General features: G+C 39.7%; 1 protein-coding gene across 1 annotated transcript in view; it reads left to right on the top strand.

Annotated features, from left to right (window-relative positions):
* tmem198aa (transmembrane protein 198aa) overlaps window positions 1–25,790 on the top strand; it is a 30,460-nt gene extending 4,670 nt beyond the window's left edge. The window contains exons 2-7 of the mRNA XM_084022404.1: window positions 11,297–11,545; window positions 16,058–16,296; window positions 16,773–16,985; window positions 17,626–17,749; window positions 21,876–22,180; window positions 22,645–25,790. Coding sequence (XP_083878530.1) covers window positions 11,380–11,545; window positions 16,058–16,296; window positions 16,773–16,985; window positions 17,626–17,749; window positions 21,876–22,180; window positions 22,645–22,797 — 1,200 coding nt within the window. The 5' untranslated portion in view covers window positions 11,297–11,379 and the 3' untranslated portion in view covers window positions 22,798–25,790. The remainder of the gene's footprint in view (window positions 1–11,296; window positions 11,546–16,057; window positions 16,297–16,772; window positions 16,986–17,625; window positions 17,750–21,875; window positions 22,181–22,644) is intronic.

Here is a 25,790-nt window from a genome sequence, read left to right as displayed (position 1 = left end):
AGACAAATGGATCCATATGGGATCGATGACAAATTTAACGCTATGGCTTAAAGTAAGCCTTGTTCAGCAAGAGAGAAAAGATAGAGAAAAAGCAAATGGGTTGAAAGCGGCAGTGAGATAAATGATGCTGGAAAGAGGGAGACGGTGAAAGACAGCGAATGAGCTGTAATCTGATCAAAGCCTCTTTACTCCCCTGTCACCTCACCTTCAGGCCACAAGCAATGACCAAGGCTTAGAGGGGGATCAATGCTGAGGCCACCAACACGCAGGACGAAGCACACACTCACTCCTCATATCATTTCACCTGAGATCGCTGCACGGCAAAGCACTTTCTCACACCAAGGCATCAAATGATGCAGCATGGTCAGTGCTCCAAAGATTGTGACGCTCTACACACCCTTCCAGCGTCAGTTTTGCCCGTGTCAGTGACGGCGTGTGAAAGTACACTTGTTACATGCATGGCATCTTTTCAAAATAATCTTTGGAAGTCCGTTGTAGGCAAGAAAAAATACCTTAATAAGAGAGAGTGCTTGACTGAGTAATAGCAACTCACGTGACAAGTTTGGACTTGAACAGCGGTCTCCTGGACCATTAAGTCATGTGTTTGTTTGCCTTACCTTTCTGCCCGGTGTGGACTATTTTGCTGTTATGCCATGTCAGTTGCTCTGTCCGTAATGCAGAAGGAGGTTGTCTGTTCATACGTTATTGTTGCATTTTATGAGTATTTTGCTAAATGGATGGATGGATGGATGAATGAATAGATGCATTAGAAGGGATTGGATCTGTCAACGATCAGCTAGGACAAAATGTCTTGAATAGTTTCTGAAAATATTTTTCTCTCTTTCAGTGTCTCGGTTTCGGTGTTTTGTGTGTGGCTGGGTGGAATGGTGCTCGAGGGGTCTAAAGGTCACCCAGACGTCTCAATAGAGTCATAGCTCAAAGGGAGAAAGGGAGAGTGTGAGGAGAAAATTAACTGCTGCCATACAAATAACCCTGCTGCATTTACAACCTAATGACCCGGGCACCCAGATGACCCAGGCTGAGCATGTTTCACTGTCTGTGCCCTCTAGCTTAGTGTTATATTACAGAGAAAATAAAGGCAAAATAAATGTATGCATGATGGATGAGACAGAACTGAATGAGCTTATTGGGATGCAGATAAGGAAATTATGAACTCAAGACTGTTAGCCGTGAAAGTGTTAAATAGCTTCCCCTTTTAGCATTAAAGCCTGACTTTATTCCACTCAATTAAGCACTGAAATGGCCTTGAATGGTTCTTTAATAAGATGTTATTAACATTTTTCAAATGTTTTTATCTACCAATGTCAGCACTTTATTTATCAAATAACCTGTATTTTACTAAGAATGGGATGTTTTATTGCCTTCATGAATGCAAGTGATGTCTGTACATGGTGTTCGCATTTTGTCTGAGCTTATGAAACTTGTGTGATCAAGACATGATTCAAAGTCAAAGAAAAGGAAATGCACAGAAACTAAGACTTCTCAAGCTCGTAAAACTAAATAAGATAAGCTTGCTGCTTTTTATACAGTCGTTTCAGCTCAGCAGTGCAGTTAATCAAAGATGCAACAGTGGAGGCATTTCCAATAAAACAAGGCGAAGGCTATCCGCTCCTATCTGGTTACTATGCCAACTGTCCAGGAAGCTGGTCCAGAGCTGCACAGTTTGGCTCACTAAGAAATAGGCCAGCAAGGAATGAAAACCTTTATTATAAACAAATGAGTTGATTAATTAATGTGTAATTTACTCTTTGAAGATTCAGAAAATAGTGCAGAATCACAGTTTCCCAAAGCCTAAGCACTTGAAATTGCTTGTTTTTTCCAAAAAATGATAATAAAAAACATAAAATATGACATTTGCAATTATTTATATCAAATAAATGCAGCTCACTTTTGAGGAAATGTAAGCGTGTGAATGTTTTCCTTCACACAAGATGGTGAATGAGCAGCTTGATGTTAAGCTCTTGGCAACATTAATTAAGCATTTCAAAGCTTTGTATAAACATTTTAAACACCAATGTTGGTAACCATTGTAAGAAACAGTGGTGAGCATTACAAATGCTGTTCACTGTTGCATTTCTATCATATGGTATACAGTAACTAGGACCCTATGATTGCACATTTTGATTCATCAACCACATGATTAGACACAATTTGATGGGAAAATGCTATAAAATTGTAAAACAGAATTTGGAAAAATAAAAACGGAAAACACGGAATTTAGAAAAATTAAAACAGAAAACACGGAATTTAGAAAAATTAAAACAGAAAACACGGAATTTAGAAAAATTCAAACGGAAAACACGGAATTTGGGAAAAAATAAAACAGAATCTGGAAAAAATGTAAATGGATTTCATAGGGCCCTACGGTATACACATTCGTTTGTTAAGGTGCTGCACTTATGCAGCTAACACCACTCATTACTGAAATAAAGTGTCATTTGTCCTCTCGGATATAATGATAGTACTGAGATCCTTTTATGTTACATCTCAATGGTCTGTGGAATACCAGTAATTGCACTGTGAATCAATCCCTCTGAGTTTTTATTCTGCAGCAGATGTAGCTAGCTGTTTTGTGATAAGTCTTTCATGTCAAATCTGTCTCGAATCTTAAGTAGGTTCAAACTCTCAAAAAACCTCTTCTCACAACAGCACACAGACACACACACACACACACACACACACACACACACACACACACACACACACACACACACACACACACACACACACACAACACTAGTTGGTGTAGTCTCCCCAGTGACAGATGAGCTAGATGGAAGCACAGTCATCCTGTTAGTAACCATGACATCAGCAACACTGTTACTCACTGTCACATGCACATGAATGCTTCCCCTCTTTCTTTCTCCAAATTGGAAAGGCTTTTCCACAAGGATATGGAGCAGCCAGCCAGTGGGAAAAAGTAGACAGCTCGGGGGGTCCAGGGGCAAGTAATGAAGCATTTCAGGAATTATTGTTAAGGGGAATAAGGTTCCTTTCATGTTTTAGCCCACATGGCCTTTAAATAGGTGTTAATATTTAAAATGAATCCCAACACCATCTTTATTGACACCTACACTCCCTTTTCTTAACTATTGATATGTACCAAAAAACATTCACTACACACAAAGCAGGTGAAAATGATTCAATATCAGGATCACCAAAAATGTAACCATGGATACGATGTATGATGTGGAAAATGATGTATATCATATATATGATCATCATGAAACTGTATAATACTGCAGGAAGTTCGATTACATCATATTTAGTTTTTCAATAACATGAAAAGGGTCATCTGATATTGATTTGCAAGTAGGGAAAAAATGTCAATGGAAAAAATGCAAAAGTGTTCTTGGACATTTTAAGCTGTAAAATTGCAGTGTGAGCCTGAGGCAGAGCATACATTTCCCTCTCTGAAAAATGAGTGGGTGGTCGGACAGAAAGACAGGACAAAAAGTCAAACAGAAATCAAGGAAGTTTGATATGTACATTTAGATATTCGAGTCAGATAATGCAAAGACTGTAAACGTCAGATAATTCCAAACATCAGCCACCCTACTTACTAATGTTCAGTGCTGATAATCGGAAGTTCCTAAAGCATCCAGAGGTCGGGTTGTGGATGGCAATGTAAGGGTTTTCCCTCAACAATGGCAGTTTTTACCTCCTGTTTCTTAATCATAATCTGTGTTTACGTTATTATTATTATAGTGCCGATACATTGAATATTAACTTTATATCTCGTAGACTGACCTCCAGAGAAAAAGAGCCATGCTCTACTCAGTCGTTCTTTGAGGTAAATGCTAATGTCAGAATGTTAACATATAATGACAATGTGAGCGTGTGAATGTTTAGCAGGTTAGGTTAAACATGATAGCATGCTAACATTTGCTAATTAGCAGCTGAGGCTGACAGGAATGGCATTAAACTTGCAGGTATTTGGTCATAAACTAAAGTATTTGCACTAATTTAAATTGTGATCAGATAGTTGTAGAGTTGTGTTATAATCCAATATGATGATCATCATTTAATGTCATAATATTGGAATAATATATATGGGGATTTTGTGTGATTGAATGTCACAGCAATTCATCCAAGAGCTCTTAATACAAAACCAAAAATGTGATCCTTGTGGTGGAGCTAGAGCAGAAGTCTGTAGATCACGTGTGGACTATCCTCTGGGGTCCATAAATGTCTGTAGGAAATTGGATCCCTAATAAATATATTAATGTGGCCTTGGATTTACAGTAAAATATTACAATTAATTGGTGAAATGTTGTTTTCTCAATCCAGTGATCATGTCTTGTATCTTGTTAACCTTGTCAGGACGAAGGACTTGATATCTCCTTAATAGCTTTAGTTGAATCAGCGAGGTTTACCTCTAAAACGTTTCACCTTAGACTAACCCAGGCTTAATCTCCATAATGGTTTAACCTAATGATCTATAACCCGCTAATCTCACTTCCCCATACTGTAGGTTCTATCTATAACGTCTATGTTTTCACATGCAAAAATAATTAGGCCTATGACATTAGTTATAGCCACGATCTAATATTTCATCTAATCTACTGATGTAAGTACACTTCAGCACATTTAACAATCAATATCAACACTTCATACCAGAGTCAGGAGAGACAACTGCTCATTTAAACCCTGAGGAAAAGACAGACAATAGATATTCAAGATTTCTGCTGCATCCCCAAAACAATAGCATTGAATGGATTTTTGTTAGTGTTCCTCATTGAATTCCCAAAAATTCAATAACATCACCGTTTCCGAAAGGAGTCGTTTCTATTACGCTCGACAATACACAGAACACATTTTTTTCATTTTGTCTGGGCTTTATTTCTTCAGTAGTTCCAGTGAAAACTGTTCCGAGGGAGGTCTGTTTATTATCCAGAGTAATGACACCAATGTTTCTGCTGTTGAAAATTCAGTTCACAGCTGTTGTTTTGGGGTTTAGGCAGACATCTCTGAGACAAATGTGAATAAATAAATATACAAACGTTATTTTGATTTTTATTAACAAAGTCAGACTCATTGTCTTTGAGGAAACAATCATTTTAACGTTGTTGTTCCTTACACACACTTGGATGAGGTTCCTAACCTGCAGAGATTTTCTAATTATGCAATCTTTTGTGTATCAAGTCTTTCTGTTTTTTTTGTTTGTGAAATATCTCCATGTCCAAACATTGCTGCTTTCTCCACCCACCCCCCCTGTCCAACCCTCCCAATCCCCACCCTGGAGAGGAGTGTGTCCTCGTTCTGGTGATTCTCTGTCGCCACCACTCAGTGTGGGGCCTCTGAAATATTCATGCTGACACACACACACACACACCTCGAGACACAGACAGGCACAAACACACACACACACACACACACACACACACACACACACACACACACACCTCGAGACACAGACAGGCACAAACACTTCCCAAACCATCTTTTTTCTCCCTGTCAGTTTGCCCATATCAGTAGAAGATTAGAAAATATAATTCAACTCGTAGCAGGTTTAGGGAGGAAAAGCTTTCCCCACACGCAAACACAAACACACGCGTCATGTTTCTCTGAAATTTTGCAGAATACAGTTTGGTATTTCCTTCATAGTTGATCAATTTGCATTTGAAATGATAGTCTGTTGTTCAAGTAAAGAATCAGGTATTTATACATAATGACAACCGGCAACATCAACTATCTTTGTTGCGATAGACGCTGGATGCCAGAGATTAGCACTGGCATACAGCAGAAGGAATCATAAAGCCCTTATTACAGTGCCAGCAGGGTTCAGATCTGATCTGTGACCTCAGACTGTCTTACTCATCTGAAGAGAAGAGGAACAGAAGCTAAACTCCTGCTGAGAACACATCAACACGCAGAAAGGTTTTTACTCTGCCAGCGGTTCCGATATGTTAGATAACATTAATGGCCTGGCAGGCTGACGGAGCAATGCAAGCACGGATATGGCTGAGCAAGTCATCATGTGAACAGTGATTTGTTTCAGAGCTGCTGTGATGTGATTCAACGCTACTCGTTTGTCAGCAGGAGGAACAGCAAGCCTGTGAAACAACATTTAGATGTTAGTTTGCATACTAGCTCACAAGTGGAGCCAACATGTTGCTCTGCAACCTGTGTTGCTACACTAAGATCATGTAGATTTCCCTTGCATCAAGTGACAGTAGTGTTGTCTAATGTGCCAGCTTCAGCGTAAAAGTGCATACATTCTACACTGTAATTGTCTTGTGTGTCTTCCCCCACATGTTTTTGAATTTGTGTAGAAGTGATATCCCATTCTACATATGGCAATAATTGTTTTATAAACCTAAACCTTTTTAAGGTTACTGTCAAATTGATATTGTCATCCATAAATTCCAAGGTTTTGGGCAACTTGTTACGGTTGAACATTTAATAGCAGGGATGGGACTGGTTTTTTTTTGCCAAATACACTCAGTTCAGTGGAAACCCTAACATGTTGGTGAATTATAAAGATTAGCTAGCTGAATAGGGTCAGAGGTCAGGACCATCCGCTGCCAGGAGGCTCAAAGAAACCATCACGGACTGGCTCTTAACATGCACATTCCCATGGAGACGAAATCCACTTCCCATTTGCAGGGTCTTGGACCACTGCTGGTTGATATAGCAACAGACAGGACGTGACATAGTTGCATAATATGCTGTTTTTCCTTCTTCCTTGTTCTGACCTTATTGTTGGGCTATTTTCTAATCATGTCATCTTCTCTGTGGGAGTAGCAGTCAAGAGAGCCACCGTCAGGTCAGACTCCACACAATGAAATGAATATTAAGCTTGAAGAGTCATGCAGGGGAAACTAAGGATGATTACTTTATTTGATTGAGCTGTCATAGAAATACTCACTGGTGCAGAACCTGGGACTTTTTTTTCTTCTCTTCATGAAACATCCTCATACTGTATTATACCGATTTGTTGTTCGTAAAATTGCTTTTTTGTCATTGGGACTTGTTTTTTAGACCCAATTGGATCTTATCGTGCAACACTATCACCCCCACGTCTCCTTGGGACTGTGTCAACAATTACAAGCTGAGCACGTAGCTTGCTTTTTAGCAAGCAATGTGTAACTAAGCAAGCCTCCACTTTCTCCAACAATGTATGTGACTTGTGTTACAAAGAAATTCAAGTTTGTGTCTGTTGTTTTGGCTGAAAGAGACACAAAACAGAAGAAGAAAAAGAAACAAGAAATAGTAGTAATCAGAAACTGTTTTCCCATAAGTGGTAAAGACTTCCAAATCACAACAGTTCCATGAAGTAAAATATATTATAATTCTTGAGGTGTGCAGAAAAATCCTTTGTGACTGAAGATGCCTCAATTGAATATTTATTGTAAATAGCAAAAAAGCTATTTTAGAGACCAAAACATTTGTCGTTATTCTTTTTGGGAGTGCAGTAGTGTCAATTGTCACCCATTCTCAGTTCGATCTTTCTCCTGAACCTGTGGTGGAACTAAGCCTCAGTTTTCCCTATCTGAGTCTGTCTTTCCAATTATGAACTGGAATTACTATTCTGTTTTTTTGACCCACTCTGCAGTGAATGCAGGCTGATGCAGGCGTTTTGTTAAAATTGAAATTATACATCAAGATGCAGGTGCATCCTGGATTTAAATCTAGTATATGTCGCCATCTATTACTCTGTTTTTTAAAATAATGACCAAGAAGAAGATGTAGCATTTCCAAACATTTCCTAATTGAAATGTAACTTTTTCATTTTGGGGATTGTGTAGCCTTGGCAGATGTACTGCACTTCTCCGGTTTCTAATATAGGCTGTATAAAGTGAATTTTTTTCCAGAAGCTTTCCATCAACTTCACCCCAGGCATTCCGTTAAAGTTTTATCATATAACCATTCCTGCATCAATTTATAATGATTATCAGTTGTCTGCGGGCAGCAGGATGACGTGATGCGTAGAATCACTCACTGAACCAGACAACTGACTTTCTCCTGTCAATACGTACCTACTCAGTTGAAGTTTCCCGATCTAGGAGTGCTACTGTGGACTAGTGAGTGTGGGGGATTAACCTCAGAAATCAATACAGCATCACATTGACATGGCTGCGTACCTCCTAGCAGTATGTTATGTTGCTAACATGGTTGCCACTGAAGACTGCTGAATTTAAACACCCCCTATTAATTCTAATCAGCGTTTGTGTAGCTCTGTGACATGTGCTCCCTTCCAGCGTTTACACCGCATCAGTAAAATGTGCACTACTAGTTTATAGTTCATCTTAATCTATGTCAATGCGTTAAGTCTAATATCGGTAGTGACAGGGAAGCCCAGAGGCACAGACTCAGGTGGGTGTTATTCACATAGGAAGTGATCTGATCCTATACCTTTGTAGGCGTAAAAGCAATTACAACGACGGAAATTGACATGTCTTAATGACATCTAATGATTGAGCAATTATATAGTGATACACTGTTTTTCCAGGATAGTGAAGCCTTTTTTAATTTCTCTTGACTCACACGTCCATCATTGTTATACAATTGGTTCTTGAAAATGAATGTTGAGACATTGACTTGACCTAGTGTGTACGCTTATTGGATTATGATTTCTCCTTGAATCCCACTTCTTTGTAGTCTGTGTGTTTTCTCCAAAGCATACAGCATATCATGTTTCTCAAGTGTGTGTGTGTGTGTGTGTGTGTGTGTGTGTGCGTGTGTGTGTGTGCACCACGGTGCATCAGCAGCACCCACCTGCACCTACTCAGTCAATAACGATTACCTCCGCTGTGCATTCAGGCAGGCGAGTACATGTTTCACGTGTTTGTGTGCGTGTTCAAGAGTGAACGCAGGAGACTGAGGGTATGTCTGTGTATGTCATCTGTAGTCTGACATGACAAGTGCAGTGATCTGAGGGAGAGAACTAGAAAAAGATATTGGATCCAGCGTAATAGAATTTAAAAGCTAAAATCAAACCGGTAACCCGCAGAGGCTGTAAGAGAACAGTTGGTTTTGAACTACAGTAGAAGAAGGTATAGAGATATGCTACTTGCACTGTAGTGTACAGTACGGTTGTTTGATCCCACTAGAATCTTTACACTAAACCCTCACTTTCAAGATTAGGTGTTCCTTCCAAAGTCTGGGGGTTTACCAGATGGACATTGGACAGATAGGAGATGAGAACAGGGCCAGACCGATTTAGCATGGAGTCACACAAGGCTAATGGAAATAACAGTGGAAAAGGAAAGACTTGTATAAAAACTGGCAGTGTGTGTGGGTGTGTGTCACGCCTTTGCATGAATTACTGCATACCAGATGTAGTATCGTGCTTGTTGCGTGAAATAATGATGATGCAGCATAAAACACTGTCATTAATGCCACTTAGAGGAAAGTCCTATTTAAAGGTATCCACTACTGAGCGAGTCCATACGCTTAATAGGTCTTAATTTGTGTCTCGACTGGAAAAAAAAACCCATTGGGATTTGGTGCCTGAATGAGCGTGGAGCTGAGTGTGTGGTTAATGGTAAGAGTCTATTACACTACAACTCTCTGTGTTTTTGTGCACATCTTTCCTCAAATGTGCGTTTAGAATTTACACTAATGTCGTTTTTCTACTTATTCTGCGATTATGTTTGTCACAGTGACTGAATTTGCCCTTGGCTATCTTCACACAGTTGTAACACAGCCGACTTTGATTCCTTTTATTTGATGATACTACAAAATACTACACACAATGTGGAAGCTCCAGGCACATTTTCATCCAACAAAAGTCCAAAAAAGAAAGAAAGCAGCGTGTGTGAAGCTGACACCACACACCTAATTGATCTGCTTGTTTCTTTTGGTGGCCCGAAGGACACAAGGGGATCAATTAAGAATGAAGATATCGATACTGAGCTGTGTTGTGTAATGGTACTACTACTCTACATAACAGCTCATGTTAGATGAGAGGTTGTAATGTAACACACTGGGTACAAAAATGAATTGTGAAACCACTAATTGCTCATAACTTACAAATACTGTAATTGCGAAAGCTGCCCTATGGCATGTTTTAGAAATGTAACTATCAAACTAATTAACCAGTGCCTCCAAATTATAAACCGTAGACACTGATTTACGAATGCAATATAACCATGCTTGAATACTAATATTGTGTGTGGATTAAGTTGATGAATAGAATGTACTTTAAGAATTGTTTTCATAGAAAATAAACACACTGCAGTTCCAGTGTATTTCACTGTATGTGATGTTTCTGGTGCAGCAGCTTCTGTCTCAATTGTTGCCTTTTCAAAACCAAATCATAGACATATGTCTCAAGAGATTTTGGAACTGACATCCAATAACACTAAAAAACAACATAGGCTGTCTATTTGCTCATGTTTATTTTCATATTTATATTTCATATATTAAGTATACATTTCAGTAATATCTTATTTACATTGTTATTGCTATATTGAAGTATGATCTTACTCATGCTGTAAGACCTTGCTTGATAATGTTGCAGTTTGCCTGGTGGTTTAGTCTTATTTATCAAAAGTCTGACATATGTTGCACTAAATGCCCCCGGACAATACACTATATTCAGCATTTTCAGCATGAACAATCAATACACGTAATACTCTATTTCTATTCCTGATGAGTGTTTCATCTATAATAATAGTGAAATGTAATACATTGTGTATACTGCAGCACTATGTTGTGCGGTATAGAGTTATGAGAGAGCAGTCAGGCGATTCAACAGCAGTGGGTGAGTATTTGCTGATGTATTATTCCAAGTGGGTGATTAGAGCAGCGGCAGTACAGGACTAAGTAGAGAGGCAAATACTTTTCAGGGGTTATTTATCCTTCGAGAGAAAAACCTAAGCTTTGTGGCACAAATACAAAATGTGCAGTCTTATACTTCCCACGACATGCAAATGTATGCAAATGGTTTTAGTTGATCTTTCCATGGCAACCATTATGTGTGTTCTGCAGATCTTCTGCTACCGGCCAAACATTTTCAAACTCTGTGCAAACAATTTGTTGCAACCTCTTAACTGTGAATGCAAGTGAATGATAGTGGCTGAATTGTGTTTGTCCTTTTTTTTTAAAGTGTGCAGTCATTTCCTTTGCAGCAGTAGTTGTTAGAGTGGCCATGCTATGCCGTGATGTTTTTTTATTTTTTTCAAAAATGTAATGCATACTTACTGCTCTGTCAGCACTTACAGCTGAGTACTTAAAATGAGCAATCAATAATCAGTTGTCGGACTTTCTCTCTTCTCACAACTGCCCTCTCTCTCCATCATTTTCCTTTCATGCCTTCCATTTGCAGGTAGACACGGCTGAATGGGTGAGGCCCAGTGATCCAGTCAACCCTGTACATCCCCTCACCCCTGTCCTCCTCCGTGCCCCTAAATGCCACCTCCATTCTTGTCAGTCACCATGACTTCCACCGACCAACTGCTGGGTTTGGCCGAGGTGGGGCTGAGGTGTGACCAGGAGATCGAGAGGAGATATGAGATCGTCCCCTCGGTGGTCTGTTCCATGTGCTGCCTCTTTGGAATCATCTACTGCTTCTTTGGTAAGTGATGATGTAGTCGAAGCTTTGATATTAAAGGTACCCATGCAGTAAATTGGATAACTGAAAAATGTTCCTTAAAAAGCTTTGTTTTAGTATTATTTCAGAATGTGGTGTGTAGGCGCTTGTTAAAAATACAGTTTGCCGCTTGTGCCTGCCATTGTCAGCTGAAAAATGCCAATCGCCATAAGCTAAGAGTATTGCTGTATTAATGGTATGAGAGGTCTATATGTCTTTTCATGCTGGTCCCATTTTGTGCACCTACAAAAACAGTGTGCCCTGCTCAATTGACAAGGAATATTTCAACATTGTTTCGAAAATTCACTTTGCACATGTTTATGTGCCGAGTTTAAGATGAAAGATCTACACAACTCTCATGTCTGGCTACTGCCAGCAGCCAGTAAGATTAGCAAAGAGCAGCACATCTAAAGCTCATTAATTAACACGGTGAATCATGTTGGTTTGATTCATACAAGTGTTAAAATGACATGTCCAAGTTATTGCAGCCAGCTAAGGAATAGCCCGTTGCAGTTAACCCCCCCACAGGGCCCCACAATGAGTTGTTGTTACACACCGTTTTTTGTATGTACTAAATAAGCCTCCCCTATTAATGCTGCTTTTTACTCGTCTAAAAGCATTAAAGACAGCCTCAATGGTAACGCTGAAAGTTGACATGCAGCTGATTTATACTTCCTATATGTGTAAGGGCCAGGAAATAATGAGAAAGAGGTAGAACATGTCTAAAGAGCCTCGGAATCTCATTTCTAGTTCATTCCACTCTGCTACTGCATGATATTATTGATTTAAGAGCAGTACACAGAGGTTGTCTTGTTTCTGCCTATGTGAATCCATATTGAAATCGTATCCCTGCAGACTAAGCTATTGCTATATGTTCATATGTTTTATTTGCATCAAATCCTGACAGCCTTTGCCGAATTGCTCACACCAGCAGACAAACTCTAAAAAAATCGACTGCCTGCTGTTTTTTTAAAGGAAAGCAGGCATTTTCTGCTGCTTATTCAAAGGCATGTTCCAATTTCTTTCAACTACATGCTGTAGCAGCACTTCTGAAAGAAAAAGGAAGCACAGAGTTTTTGCAATTAATCAAAATACCAGGCCTAACTGGTTTGTTTTTGTATTCCTTTATGCCATCAAACGCCCGGACTCATACTTTATTCATGGACCATTCATATGTTTAGACACAGGACACAGACAGAGTCCTTACTCGAGGCTAAATTTTGTACCCAGTAAGTGACTGCTGGATTCCATCACAAATATTAAGTGTTCATCCTAATGAATTTGGATGTAATGTCATTACAGGAATGTGTAATCAATAAATAATTAGAGAGAACAAGATTTGCTGTAATGTTTTCAGGCAGAGCTGTTGTTGCGACAAATACAATTGTATTTCCCCTTGAATAGGGAATGATCAAATCAAATGAATGAGCTCAAATTATATTGTGCTCAGTACGTCATTTTTTGTACAATGGTACATTCATTTCAATATTTTGCCTTCAGTTGACTTACGGGCCTATGTAATCATTTACTTGCTATTTTGTAGTTCAAGAGGCAATGGAAGAGATTTTGCTTAATGTATTTGGACTGTAAGAATGCGGGCACACAAGATCCAAATTACAGAGTCAATTTAAGAAATACTTCTTTAATACATTATGATACCCAAACAAAACACAATATAGAGCCATGCAAGTTATAAATGCTCCCCAAGAAGCAGGAAGAAAGGTGTGCAAATAAACTTGAATACAACACACTACCAGTGTCTACTGACAAGCAATCAACTGTCAAACAATGCACGGAATTGTCTTATGATAAATCATCCTTCATTAGCTTACTTGGCCACTGCTACTGTGTTTTGTTCTCTATGTAAACTAAAATATTTTCCATAAGATAGCATGCTACACAGCTCAGATCATTTACCCGCAGGCCCATAGAGGGATGTTAATATCTATACTGCCAGTAGCAAAATGCTACAAAACGAAAACATTCATGAAAGTTAACATGGTAATATTTCATGAAATAAAGATTCAGAATTGTGTTCTATATAAAATATATAGAAAGCAACCTCTATGCTGCGGGATGAATATTGATGAATGTTGAAGCTTGAAGTAGATGCATTGCATGCAAATAGAAAAGAGAGATTACTTGAAGTGTACACATGGTATAAACATTCACTGTATGTTTAGGTAAGCCGTCTCCGGCGTCCCTGCTTTATAAACAGTTCACCCAACAACTTTATGCTTACAAAGTTGACAGGATGCAACAAGAGCGTAGCCCTGAAATAACATTTCTGGACATAGATTCTCTCCACTCGGCAGAAAATGTCAAGTTTGCCCTAGGGGGGTGCCAGCCAAAAGAACAAGTTGTATGGCACTATTATTATCTTCATTAGCATGCTAACATTGGAAACATTGCATTTAGCAAGCTAAATATTATCATGTTAGTGTTTTCTGTGCAACACAATTAACACCAGGTCTGGAAGTTTCCAGTTAAACAAAAACTTCAATTTAGAGAATCACACTGATAAAATACATGATTCCAAAAAATGAACAGCAAGGCATTTTACTTCAAATACATACGCTTCTCAGTCCTTCACCATCTGTTGTCTATTTGTTTCTCTGTTTGTTTGAAAAGATAAAGAGATGGATTTTCCCCCTCCGTTGCCAGATCTTACTCTATAACTAAACAAAACTGCTGTTCTGCAAATGAGACACAGTGCCTATTGTTGATGTTACTCAGAAACTCCAGTCACATTTAAATGACAGTTCTGCAGTCTGAAAATTGAATTTCCCTGCTGATAGAACTGTAGAATGTGGTTTAATGCCAAGGTCTTGAGAAGAAAAGGTTAGCTGTCATTTATTTGATCCAAAACACAACAACAGCTTTGGAGCTTTAATGATGAGTGATGGTAGAGGGACGAGATGGATGAGGCAAAAGAAACGAGAGGTGGGGAGACGGACAAGAGCTAAATAAGCCAGAGTGAACAGATGGGATGGATTGATGGCTGGAGGAAAAGTACAGGGTCCAAGTAGGAGGGGTGGACCCATGGGGGAGAGGAGATGATGGATCCGAGAAAAAGTAGAAAAGGAAAACGGAGAAGTTTAGTAGCAGTCATGAATGAATATAAAATGCATTCATGATGGATGGAGACCGTCTCGTATGGAACAACAATTTGTGGTAAATGTTCAGGTGGCTGTAGTTGCTTCGGAAATGCTCCAGCTACACTATGTCAGACTATTCATCCAGACATTCTGTTATAGAAGACAGAAAACAGCTGTGGGGAGAGAAAAAAAATACAGTGGCTTTTACCAGGCTTTTATAGTTAAGGGTCTTGTGGCTGACAGATGCCAAGGAAAACACATGGGATTGAATAGAAGGAAGTCAAGGAAGCTAGAAGAAGTGCATCAAATAAATAAGGTATGGTCACGAGGGAGCGGCACGGACCATGGGTTGGATGAGAGGAAGAGTATTAGGCTCAGCTGTGCGATGCCTGATTACACACAAATAACAATCTGATGTTACTTCCCCTCGAGACAGATAGAGAGAGAAGCAGATATGGAGCAAATAGAAAGGGAGACACAAATATTAATGAACACAGAAGCACGAAGGAGATTGCAAATGTTGATAATTTGAGTTTTTAATTATTTTGCGTCTTTCTTTGTTGTTGCAATGAAGCACTTTAAATCGGTGATATACTGGTAAGAGCGAAAGACTGGAGGGACCATATGATGGGAGAATGAAAAAAGTAGGAGAGCAGCTGTTCCATTCAGCAAGCCTGTTGACTAATGAATGTAGATGACCTTTTGTAATGTGATGATTATCATATTCTTTCATAAAGGTTTATGGTGACAGTTTATCTGCCCATAATGAAGGAACGCGTCCCTCAGCCCACCACAGGAAGGTGGCTGTTTATTGTCTTGCTTTTCATTATTCATCATCCCTATAATATTTGATGTTCTCTGTTTGGATAGGATTGCAGCCTTTTATTTGCAACAACAAAAGAGGTGGATTTTCATAGCAATCTACTCTTAATCAGCTTAATTCAGAAAACTGTAGAATGTAAGCAGGTAAGAGCTATTTTTTGGTTAATGCTATCGTATAATTAGACCAGGTAGGATGTAGTTTTCAAACGGATGGTTGATGTGATCTGCCAGATGAAGTCAAAATCAGCCAAATTGTTGCTTTTGGTGACTAATTATAGATCTGTAAAACATAAATGTGTTATTATTCCAACAATTAGTTACAATTAATAATGTGTTCAACCCTTTATAACATGTAACTCATTATAAAATGCTGCCCAAATACATATCCTCTATGTCGTCATTGTCATTTGTTATCGATCTGCTCAGGCTGTTGGTCCCAATATGTCATTCAATAGCACTGCTTGTTGTGTGTGCGTGCATGTGTTTGAAGAGAAAATGAGCCATATACACACTCATGGACCAGTGTTTGTATGATTGCGATGACCTCACAGTGCTCTGTCTCCCATCTCTGCTCCAGGCTATCGATGCTTCAAGGCCGTATTGTTCCTGACAGGCCTAATGTTTGGCTCTGTGGTCATCTTCATGCTGTGCTACAAGGAAAGGGTGATGGACACTCAGCTGAGCGTAGAGGCGTCAGTGGGCATCGGCCTCGGAATCGGGACCCTGTGTGGCCTGGTGACCATGTTGGTTCGCAGTGTGGGACTGTTTATGGTGGGCCTGCTGCTAGGCCTGCTGGTCGGAGTGGCTTCACTGGTGGTGAGGAGACACATTTGACTGTGCACTGTATTAGATTCATGTTGACTTGTGCACAGAATGATAAGGAAAAACGGCTTTCTTGGGCTGGTTGAGGTTAGATACTACTTTTGTGCAGCTTTTAAATGGATGTCCAGGAGATCCCGCAGAACCCATGTTGAAATGCCATTGAAATTACTTTCCCAGGCAGTAGCAGCAAGAGAAGACAATACATAAATCGGCCTGTGGATTACTGCATAGGCAGTACTAAAAGCTAGAATGGTTCCTATTCATCTTGTCATTTAGGGAGGTAGCAAAGAAAAGTTAACCCTTTAAATCTTAAATCTTGTTGTTGCTGCCATTAACAAAGCCATTCAAATTACATTGATTCTGTCACGTTAATGCTGTCATAAATCTTGATGTGACCAGGCCCCAATTCTATAAAACTATAACAACTAAGATGTGTCAAAGTAAAATGAACTCTCCCCTTTCTCTCCAAGGCCATGGAGGAGTTCTACCACCCCAGAACAGTGTGGGTTCCACTGGGTGTTCTCCTGGGTTCTGGGACGCTTTTTGCCGTCCTCACTCTCCAGTGGCAGCGCTGCTTCGTCACCCTTTCCACGGCCACCTTCGGCTCCGCCATCATCACTGTCACTGTGGACTACTTTATAGAGCTGTTTGCTTTGGTACACTACGTCTACGAGAGACTCAGGGTAGGCTCGTCTGTGTGTTTCTGTGTAAACGGTCAGTGGCAGGGAGAAAGAAATGCTGTTTGTCTTCTGTGTTTGTGAGTAATCTTTATGTTTATGTCTGGTTGTGTGTGTTGGATATAATGAATGTGTCAATTAGGGAAAGACAGGCTTATGTAAGCATGGATAATGGATTTTCAGTTTGAGTATGTATGTAATTTTGTCGGAGTGACATTTAGGAATACAGTCAGCTTCACACAAATTCAATTGAAAACCTATTTGTAGATAACAAAGCCAAATGGAAATGTCTGTTTTTTACCTAAGTCAGTGAGTAAAATAGCTGACAACACTAAAGCAAAAACCCTGTAAATCCAATATTGGCATAAAACAGCATAGTGGAGAGTACATGTCCATCCAAAATCTCCCACAGGTTTTAATTATGGTGTATGCGTTGATTTTGAGATGGGGAATCTTGAAGATTCCTTTTTTTCAACCAAACTATTTGTTTAACATTATTATTGATATTTCACTTTTATGTGCTTTTTTGTTCTAGAATAACTCTCAAAAGTTTATTTATAGATGATTTATTTTGCACAAATTAGGGTTTTTGTGGAAACAGAAATGAAAATGAAATCATCTAAAATTATAAGTGTTGTGTTTGCAGGTGGCACCAAAGAAGCCAGTGTGTTGGTTTACTTGGGTCATCTTGGGGGTGTGGCCTGTCCTGGCCCTCCTGGGAGTGCTGATCCAATGGAAAGTCACTGCAGAGGGCTTTTCTCACACAGAGGGTGAGTGATGCTGCGTTACACACACAACCAGACTCCTTTGAAAGAAAAGCTAACTCAGGACACAGATATTTGTTGCGGTCTGAGCACCGTATTTGAATAATCTGCATGTTGCGATATTTGTTCATTTTGCTTCTTCGCAGCAACAAATACTAGTTTTGATTTTATGTAAATGTGTAGGAGAGTATGAAAAAAATGTCAAGAATTGTTTAAGGTATATTAAACTAACACGTGATTTACTGTTTTCCTTTTTCGGGGGTCATGATTATGTGTACAAAACATGATTGAAGTTGATGAAGTGCAAGAATACAACAGTGTTTCTACAGCCAGTTCAATATAATCTATGAAAACCAATTAGAATGATGTAGCAAAACAACACTGACGTTATACTAAACTAGAAAAACTACTCAGTCAATCAATTTCTTTCATCATATTCAATATTTTACTTATTCCATGGTTCAACGGTTGATAACTCTGTTTGCATTGGTAATTGGATATTTTGTAAAAAAAAATATATATATATGTTGTCACAGTACTGAAAACATGCCTGAGGACTCTAATGCTGATACTTGTAGGTAGAACAGGATTGATAGAATAATTTCTTGTCAAAAACAAGCTTACTCAATTTCATCCATCCATCCATTATCGATCACCGCTTAAAGGGGGCTGACATTTGGCGAAGGCAGAGGACATCCTGGGCAGGTCACCAGTCTGTCACAGCCAGGGCTGACAAAAAGAGACATGCATAGAGAGACAACCATTCACGCTCACACGCACCTGCAGGAAATTTAGAGTCATCAATGAACCTCTAATGCATGTCTTTGGACTGTGAAGAAGCTAGAATGCCTGAAACAGCCCAAACAAGCAAAAAATTCAACATTCAAAGGCAAGTAATAATCAGGCAGCAGGTGTAAACACAGGGAGCAGATCATAAGGTGGATTTACAGAAAGAGGGGACAGGCAGATGTAAGGGTAAATGGATGAAGGGCTACTGAGGAGCTGCTGAGGGAATTGGGAGCAGTTTTGCATGCGGGTGTGGAGGTCAGGTGATATGGAAATGTGGGAATACCCCAGGGAGATTTTCTGGAAAAAGGGAATGGCAGGTTTTAAAAATTCAGGGACCATGGGGAAAAGAGTATGACATGTCAGAAAAGGGCTGCCAAGACTTTGATCTTTCCCCCAAAGGATTTAAATTAATCTTAAAATCATCATAACAGCTAAGGATTTAAGGAAAATGCACAATCACATTTTATGAATTACTGCATAAATAAAGCTATATAACACATGATGCATTACGCTAAGAAATGGCTGATTTAAGAGAGACCTCACTGGGTCTGTCTCTATGGTAATGTAGGCCACAGCCTCAAGCTTCAGGCAAGGCTGGTGCAGACCCCTTGAAACGCTGTATAGTGCAGTTTTAAATTCAAGTTCTTATTCTTAATCACAGCATTTACCACCAATATCACTCATGATGACGACTATGTAAATGACAGAGATAAGAAAAGCCACGTCCTTCTATTATGGCCCTCCAGGGGAGTGTGTTTGAGTGTGTAGCTTCTGTCCCTACTCTGTGACGTATCTTAAAACCTAGCCTTGCTATTTGTACCCAACATCCTGTAACTGTTGTTACAAACATTTCAATCTGTCTATGAATTTGATTTTAACATTAATCTTAGTTACTCAGTAAGCATGCCAAGTAGAAGGAATGACGCCGAGGCTTGTTTCAGTATCGACCTCACAAAGGCCACTACAAACTGGTGCCATTTTATCACTGACAAATCTATACTCATTTTATTAAAAGGGCAGTTTTATTGGCAGCTTAAGAAACAACAACCATTATGAGTTGAGGGAACACTGTATATGTGTGTTTGTGCATACCAGGGAGAGTCTGAATACATCAACCTCAGTGTTGTCAGCAGAACGTGCTATTTTGAGGGAGACGGCCTTAATCTGTTCAGAAAACAACACAGATGGCAAAATCACTCTCTCACACACACAGTGTAAACGCACCCAAACACTATACACACGACTCTTATACATCCTAATAATATACTGGGACATAGTTCTCTCACTCACTCATACACTGCAAGGAAATTGAAACACACATCTCATTCATTCGTACACACACACACACACACACACACACACTTCCATTTGATCTTCGCTGGCGTGTGACATGCACAGCTAAACAGTGTCTTAGAAGAAGTCACACATGGCCTTAAATAATGGGATTAAACAGCAGGCTGTCGTGCATTCCAGTCGGAAGGGGGTGGGCAAAGAGATAGAAGGAGCTTTTTAGTCCTATTTTAAAAAATGTGCAATAAAGTGTGGGGGGAACAGAGACCTAGAAAGGAGTAGAGACACACATACAGTGATACGCCACTTTGGTACAAAAAGTACCAAAGTACAAAACGTTGCTCGTATGTGGCTGTCTGAAACCTTTACCCATGCACACTGACCATCCTCTGTTCTCTTGCACTGTTAAACAACCACACACAGACAAGTAAATTCTAGTATCATAGATCTTTTTCATACTTGTTTGGGGGCAGTTAATAAGGAGGCTGTTGCATCTTACTGGTTTCCCCCACAGAAGGAGGGATAAAACGATTCCTATATATAATACATGTGGGTTGCAGCATGTGATTGGGTGGAAGAATTAGGAGGAAATGATGGAGAGGCTCTTGCAAGAGAACTGTGAATGTTACTATAGTTACTGCTGCTTTGATTAACAGCCACAGCATTAAGTTCATCATTGTGTTTCTTAGAAACCCCAATCAATGAACCAATACTATTCTTAAATGTAACATCAAAAAACCTTGTTGCAGCAGTCTGTCCTTCATGATGACGAGCAGTGCATTGACATAGAAAGAAGGATGGAGGAACGGAGAAGGGGAAAAGAGGGAGCAGGTGTATTGGGGGAAGGGCAGGGGAGGGTGATAGGTTAGGGCACAATGGGTAAGCAGGGCGCCCAAGTGGAGCAGAATGGAAAATCATCTGTGTTAGGTGTTCGCAGGATACAGGCATGAATTAATTATTATTTTTGTCTGCATGTGTGGACACATATTTTCATGACATTTGGGGACATTACATTGACTAACATTCCTTTCCTGGAGAACCTTATGTAAATTTCCTGGAGAACCATATCTTAACCTTAAACCAAGTCTTCAACTTAAAATGTAATTATTTACGTTATGGTGACAATTGAATGTTCCCATAAGCTAGCCCCTCCCCCTAACTTGAACTAGCATAACTAAATTGTTAAACAGCCTTTTAAAGAAGTGGGGACATGCAGGATGGTCCTCCCTCACAAGGTCTAAAGCTCATATTAGTCCTCGCAAAGATAGATGTACAGGAACACACACACACACTGTAGCATGTAGCCAGAGGGGCCTGAGGTGGGGTGAGCTGAGGAAAGGAAAAGGGGGGTATCATTAAGCAGTTTCCCTGGCAGATGGTATCTCGTTAGCTGTCCGCCTGCACAAAGAAAAAACAAAAGACCTCATACCCCACCCACACACATATGTAACTGTGACGCATACAGTACATCTTGTCTCATGAAGTTCACCGGGGTTGTTGTACTACGGCAACATCATGACCTGAACATGAAACAGACCCACGACTCTACCGCATAATAAACGGCTAAATCGGAATGCTTACAAACATGCATACCCCCAAAAATCATATGGGTAATCAATGGACAGCGAGACAGGATGCATTTTGGACATCCTTTCCTGGGGTGGATCAAAAAAATAACAAGAACACACTCAAAATAATGTCAGGTAACTGAACAGCTTCAGGAGTGAATGAAATGAAGGAAATGGGCATCAGTTTCTTTTCTTCCTTTTTATTTTTGTAGCCTCTACTTACGATAAACCTCCACCCCCAGTAACTGCTTTTCATCAGCATGTCGAAGATAATTGAAATATTCAAAACGATCTGATTGAAGGATTTTCCTGCTTTAGTAAGTGAGGTATTTGCATGGCGTCCTCTCCTCTTGACTTGATCAGTTAATTTGTATTTCGCTCTAAAAGCTGCATTGTTCTGACTTCATCATCCTCTTTCTCACTCATATATATCTCTTGTTCCTTCTCCACACATAATCACATCTCTGGTCTTTTTTTGTCTCCAGTGGTTTTGAGTCGACAGCAACGGAGGGTTCAGCTCATGCGGATCCGACAGCGGGAAGAGAGGCTGAAAAAGGAGAAGGAGACCAAGAAGAAGAAAAAACGAGAGAACCAGAAGAGCAACCTCAAGCAGAAAGCCCACACCCATCACCACCACCACCACCAGCAGTACCATCACCCAGCAGCTTCCCACCCTCATCACCAAGCCCAGAGCTCTCAGCCACCTAAAGTCCCTCCTCCTCAGACTGAACCAGGCTATCATCGCAAGGTCAACCCTAAAAGGCGCTTTGATGGAGATGTGCTGTCACCGGTAAGATGCAGTAGCCTCCTTACTCTTAAGATTAAATTAAATTGAGATTCTGGCATGTAGGCCAACATATAAATATTTCAAGAAATAATAAAAAAAGAAGCCTCTACCTTCAATGTGTCTATATAATGTGCTTAAAAATAGCTCTTGGCATGACACCAGGGGTAATTTATTTTGGGAAATTTTGTGAATCTTCCCCAAGAGTTATATGAGAAGATTGCTGCCACTCCCATGTCGGTATGTTGAATATGAAACTGGAGCCAGCAGCCAATTAGCTTAGCTTAGCATGAAAATTGGAAAACGCTAGCCTAGCTCTGTTCAATTGTGACAAAATCTTTCTACCATCATATGAAGCAGACCGATATGAGATCTTCTTCTCTACCTGTTTCCAAAACGTCAAACAGGTTCTTCAACTGCTGTTTATGCATTTTACTGTCTTTTACCCTGTAACATCTGTCTGCCCACAGAGCTACATCAGGAGTTTCAGGGACAGACAAACAGACAGACGAGCATACTCCCACAGTCGAATGATGAGCCGCTCCCGGATGGCCGAACTCGACTACGACTGCGGCTCTCGAGTGCCCCTCACGGCTCCCAGTGGACCCCCAGTTCGCATCTGAGATGGGAAAACGAATATGGGTACAGCCAACCACACACACAGTTACATAGGCTACTTCAAACCTCTTTGTAACAGAAACTTAACGCTACTATGCCGACATACTCAACTGCCAATTAATCCAACAGGAAGTCAAGATGTCCCAATAAGGCGGTGAGGCCCATACTGGTTTTCTCCTCTCTGACCAGTTAGAAGTGTCTTTTATTTGGCCAGTTTTGTCCTCTTCTGTTCTTTTTGAATTCAAAGACACAAGAGCAATGGAGCAAGAACTGATTGCTCTCCAACATAGTCGTCATATTCTGTATTTGACCTCAAACCTCTTATGTTTCTGTAGTGGTCTGGAGGACACTGGGAATAATGGACCTGTCTGGCGGGGGAAGTTGATGGAAATATCTCCGTTGAACATTTGATTTAAAGAATCTTACGGTTGCTTTAAGCCATAGTCATAGCCAGAAGTCATTTCCAGTGGGATTGCAATGGGGTAAACAATCACATTTTTCCACGGGAGGGCTGCACTATTTCAGATAAAAATGCATCACATGGCTTCCATGGAGTCGGGGTAGCAGAACCTTCAATAAACCTTCCTCAGCAACTTAAGTGCAAGGGGAAATTATGGAGGAAACAATTCGCTTCAAGACCTTCATGAAGATCGGCCAGAGGAAAAATTGCAACAAGAAGAAAACAAAAGCTAACACTGCAACATAAAGGCAGCTCTTCTTCATAATTATCGTCACTGAAAGGTCACTGTGTGAAGGGAGGTGTACATGAAGTCAGCTGGTTGTCTTCACGGAAAGCTTGTGAATTCAGACATGGCAGCACAAGTCTTCTGCTGCTTTATAATGCAGAACAGGGACTGCTTTTAGGTGTGCGTACGATCAAATAGTTTACACCGGAGACTATTTTTTTTGTTATTTCACCCTTGAACGCTCACATGTGTCATCGCCTGCATATGTGCTATTTTGCAAGGGGACTGTGCATCTCATCGCTCTGCTTTTGCCCTCGACGGCCAGCTGTTTAAACCACGGACCTGAGCAGAAGAAACATCCGTACCTTCCCTCTTCTTTCCTCTTTCCACTGAATTTAAAAACATGTTTTGAAAGCTATTGTAGGTAATTATCTTTGTTAACCTGTTTCTAAGTGATCTGGTGTCCCCTTTTTCTCTGCTCATCCAAGAAAAGAAATCTACCCTTGTCGAATTTGTCAGCCATCTAAATATACTGTTAAAGCACAAAGACTGATACTGGTGCTCTGGGAATATGGTGTTTGAAATTTGGAGCGGACAGTACATGGCAGTGAAAATGTTAAATAGTGTGTTTGTGTGTATGAGTGGACACAGAACCCCCGTGGAAAGTGATGGATTGCACCACATATTGGCTAATGAGGGGGGGATTGTTTGTTATGCTGTATTGTTCCCTCTTTTTTTTGACAATATACTGGTGAAAGATGTGAATCTCATAGTTTGGATGAAATGTTAAATGATGAAAAGGAGCAGGAGAAAAATAATGTCCTGTAAATGATAATACATAATGAAAAGATTGAATCATTTTCAAATATTCCCCTCTAATGTTTACTACTGGACCTTTCTTTTTTTCTAGACTTACTGTTTATGTGTGCATACGTTTGTGTGTTACATGCATTTGCGTGTGAGTTGCTTTTAAATTCACATGTGTTGTTGTGCCGAACACACAGAGAGCCGTATAAAGGAACCATTTTTGATTAGGACTTGAGGTGCGATAAACTCCAACACTACAACTCTTGCATTTCCGACTAATTCTTACTAAAAATGGACTATGGCCATTTGGAATGTGTTTTATATAATTTTTTTGGAGGATTTACTTCAGTTTAGATGAACAACTGTACTTAAATACTCTATATCTAATGGGATGTGATGGCCTTGGCACCAGGACCAATCATTCTCACCTCAACCCATCACTGCATGAGAATCCTTGTGTAACTGTTTCCAATGTGTCAGTGTTTCAATGTGTCACTGTTGTCTTGTGAAAACCTCAGATCTCCATTTTGAGTTTGTTGGTCCCAGGGTGCACAAAACACAAAGTCCACATTGACAGAATGAAGTCAAAAATGAAGATCATAATCTCATTGTTTTCAGTGTTTCAATAATTAAGAAACACATAAATAGTGCAACATTAGAAAACACTTAAAGGACTAAGCATAGCTTATTTTGCATTTTGAATAGGTTCAACTATCTCTTCTCTCTAGTCTATGCTGTCCAGTTAAAGGGCTCCGAAAAGGTATTTAAATCATTTCCCTCCCCTTGAAATGCATTATGCTCCGTCACCTTCTATTCTGCTGTGTCATTGTTTCGCCAATAGTGTTGTTTGGGGTTTTGCTTATACTACAGTCCTGTTTTGGTCTTCTTTTGGAGTTTTACTGTCGTCATCACTGTCTACAATTTTACAAAGGCAAAAATGCTCATTCAAGCCCTGATTGTAATTTGGGTATGAAATGCAATGTTAGACTTGTCAGTTATTTTTATGAGCTTTTTTTTTATTTTATTTTTGTTTCTATTATTTTCTGTGATTGCCTATCACTACTGAATATACATTGGGGAAAAAAACACTTGTTGTAGATATTGAATTGTAAATAATTTTTAAATGTACAACTGTTTTCTTCAATGTTTACACTATGACCGCTTATGTCATTTATCCAGCTTATTGGATTGGACATGTTTTCTATTCCGTTACTACTGTATGTCTATTCAGTTTGATTTGGCTGGGTGGTGGACGCACTTCCATTATTCTCATATTGCTGATTCAACATGCCATGTTGAAAATCCGCAAACAAACTGAGCCTTAATTGACTCTGATTATCAGCAACCGTCAGTTATTCAATAATCGCTTGACATTTTGAGAAGAGACAGCAATTCATTCTACCACCCTGTTTAAATGTGTACAAATCATTATTATTATTATTGTTATTATTATTATTGTTGTTGTTGTTGTTGATAGCATGAATTTATATGGACCTAAAATATGA

This window comes from Eutrigla gurnardus, assembly GCF_963514095.1.
Source record: "Eutrigla gurnardus genome assembly, chromosome: 12".
NCBI classification, from domain to species: domain Eukaryota; kingdom Metazoa; phylum Chordata; class Actinopteri; order Perciformes; family Triglidae; genus Eutrigla; species Eutrigla gurnardus.
This window is presented reverse-complemented; position numbering and strand designations above follow the sequence as displayed.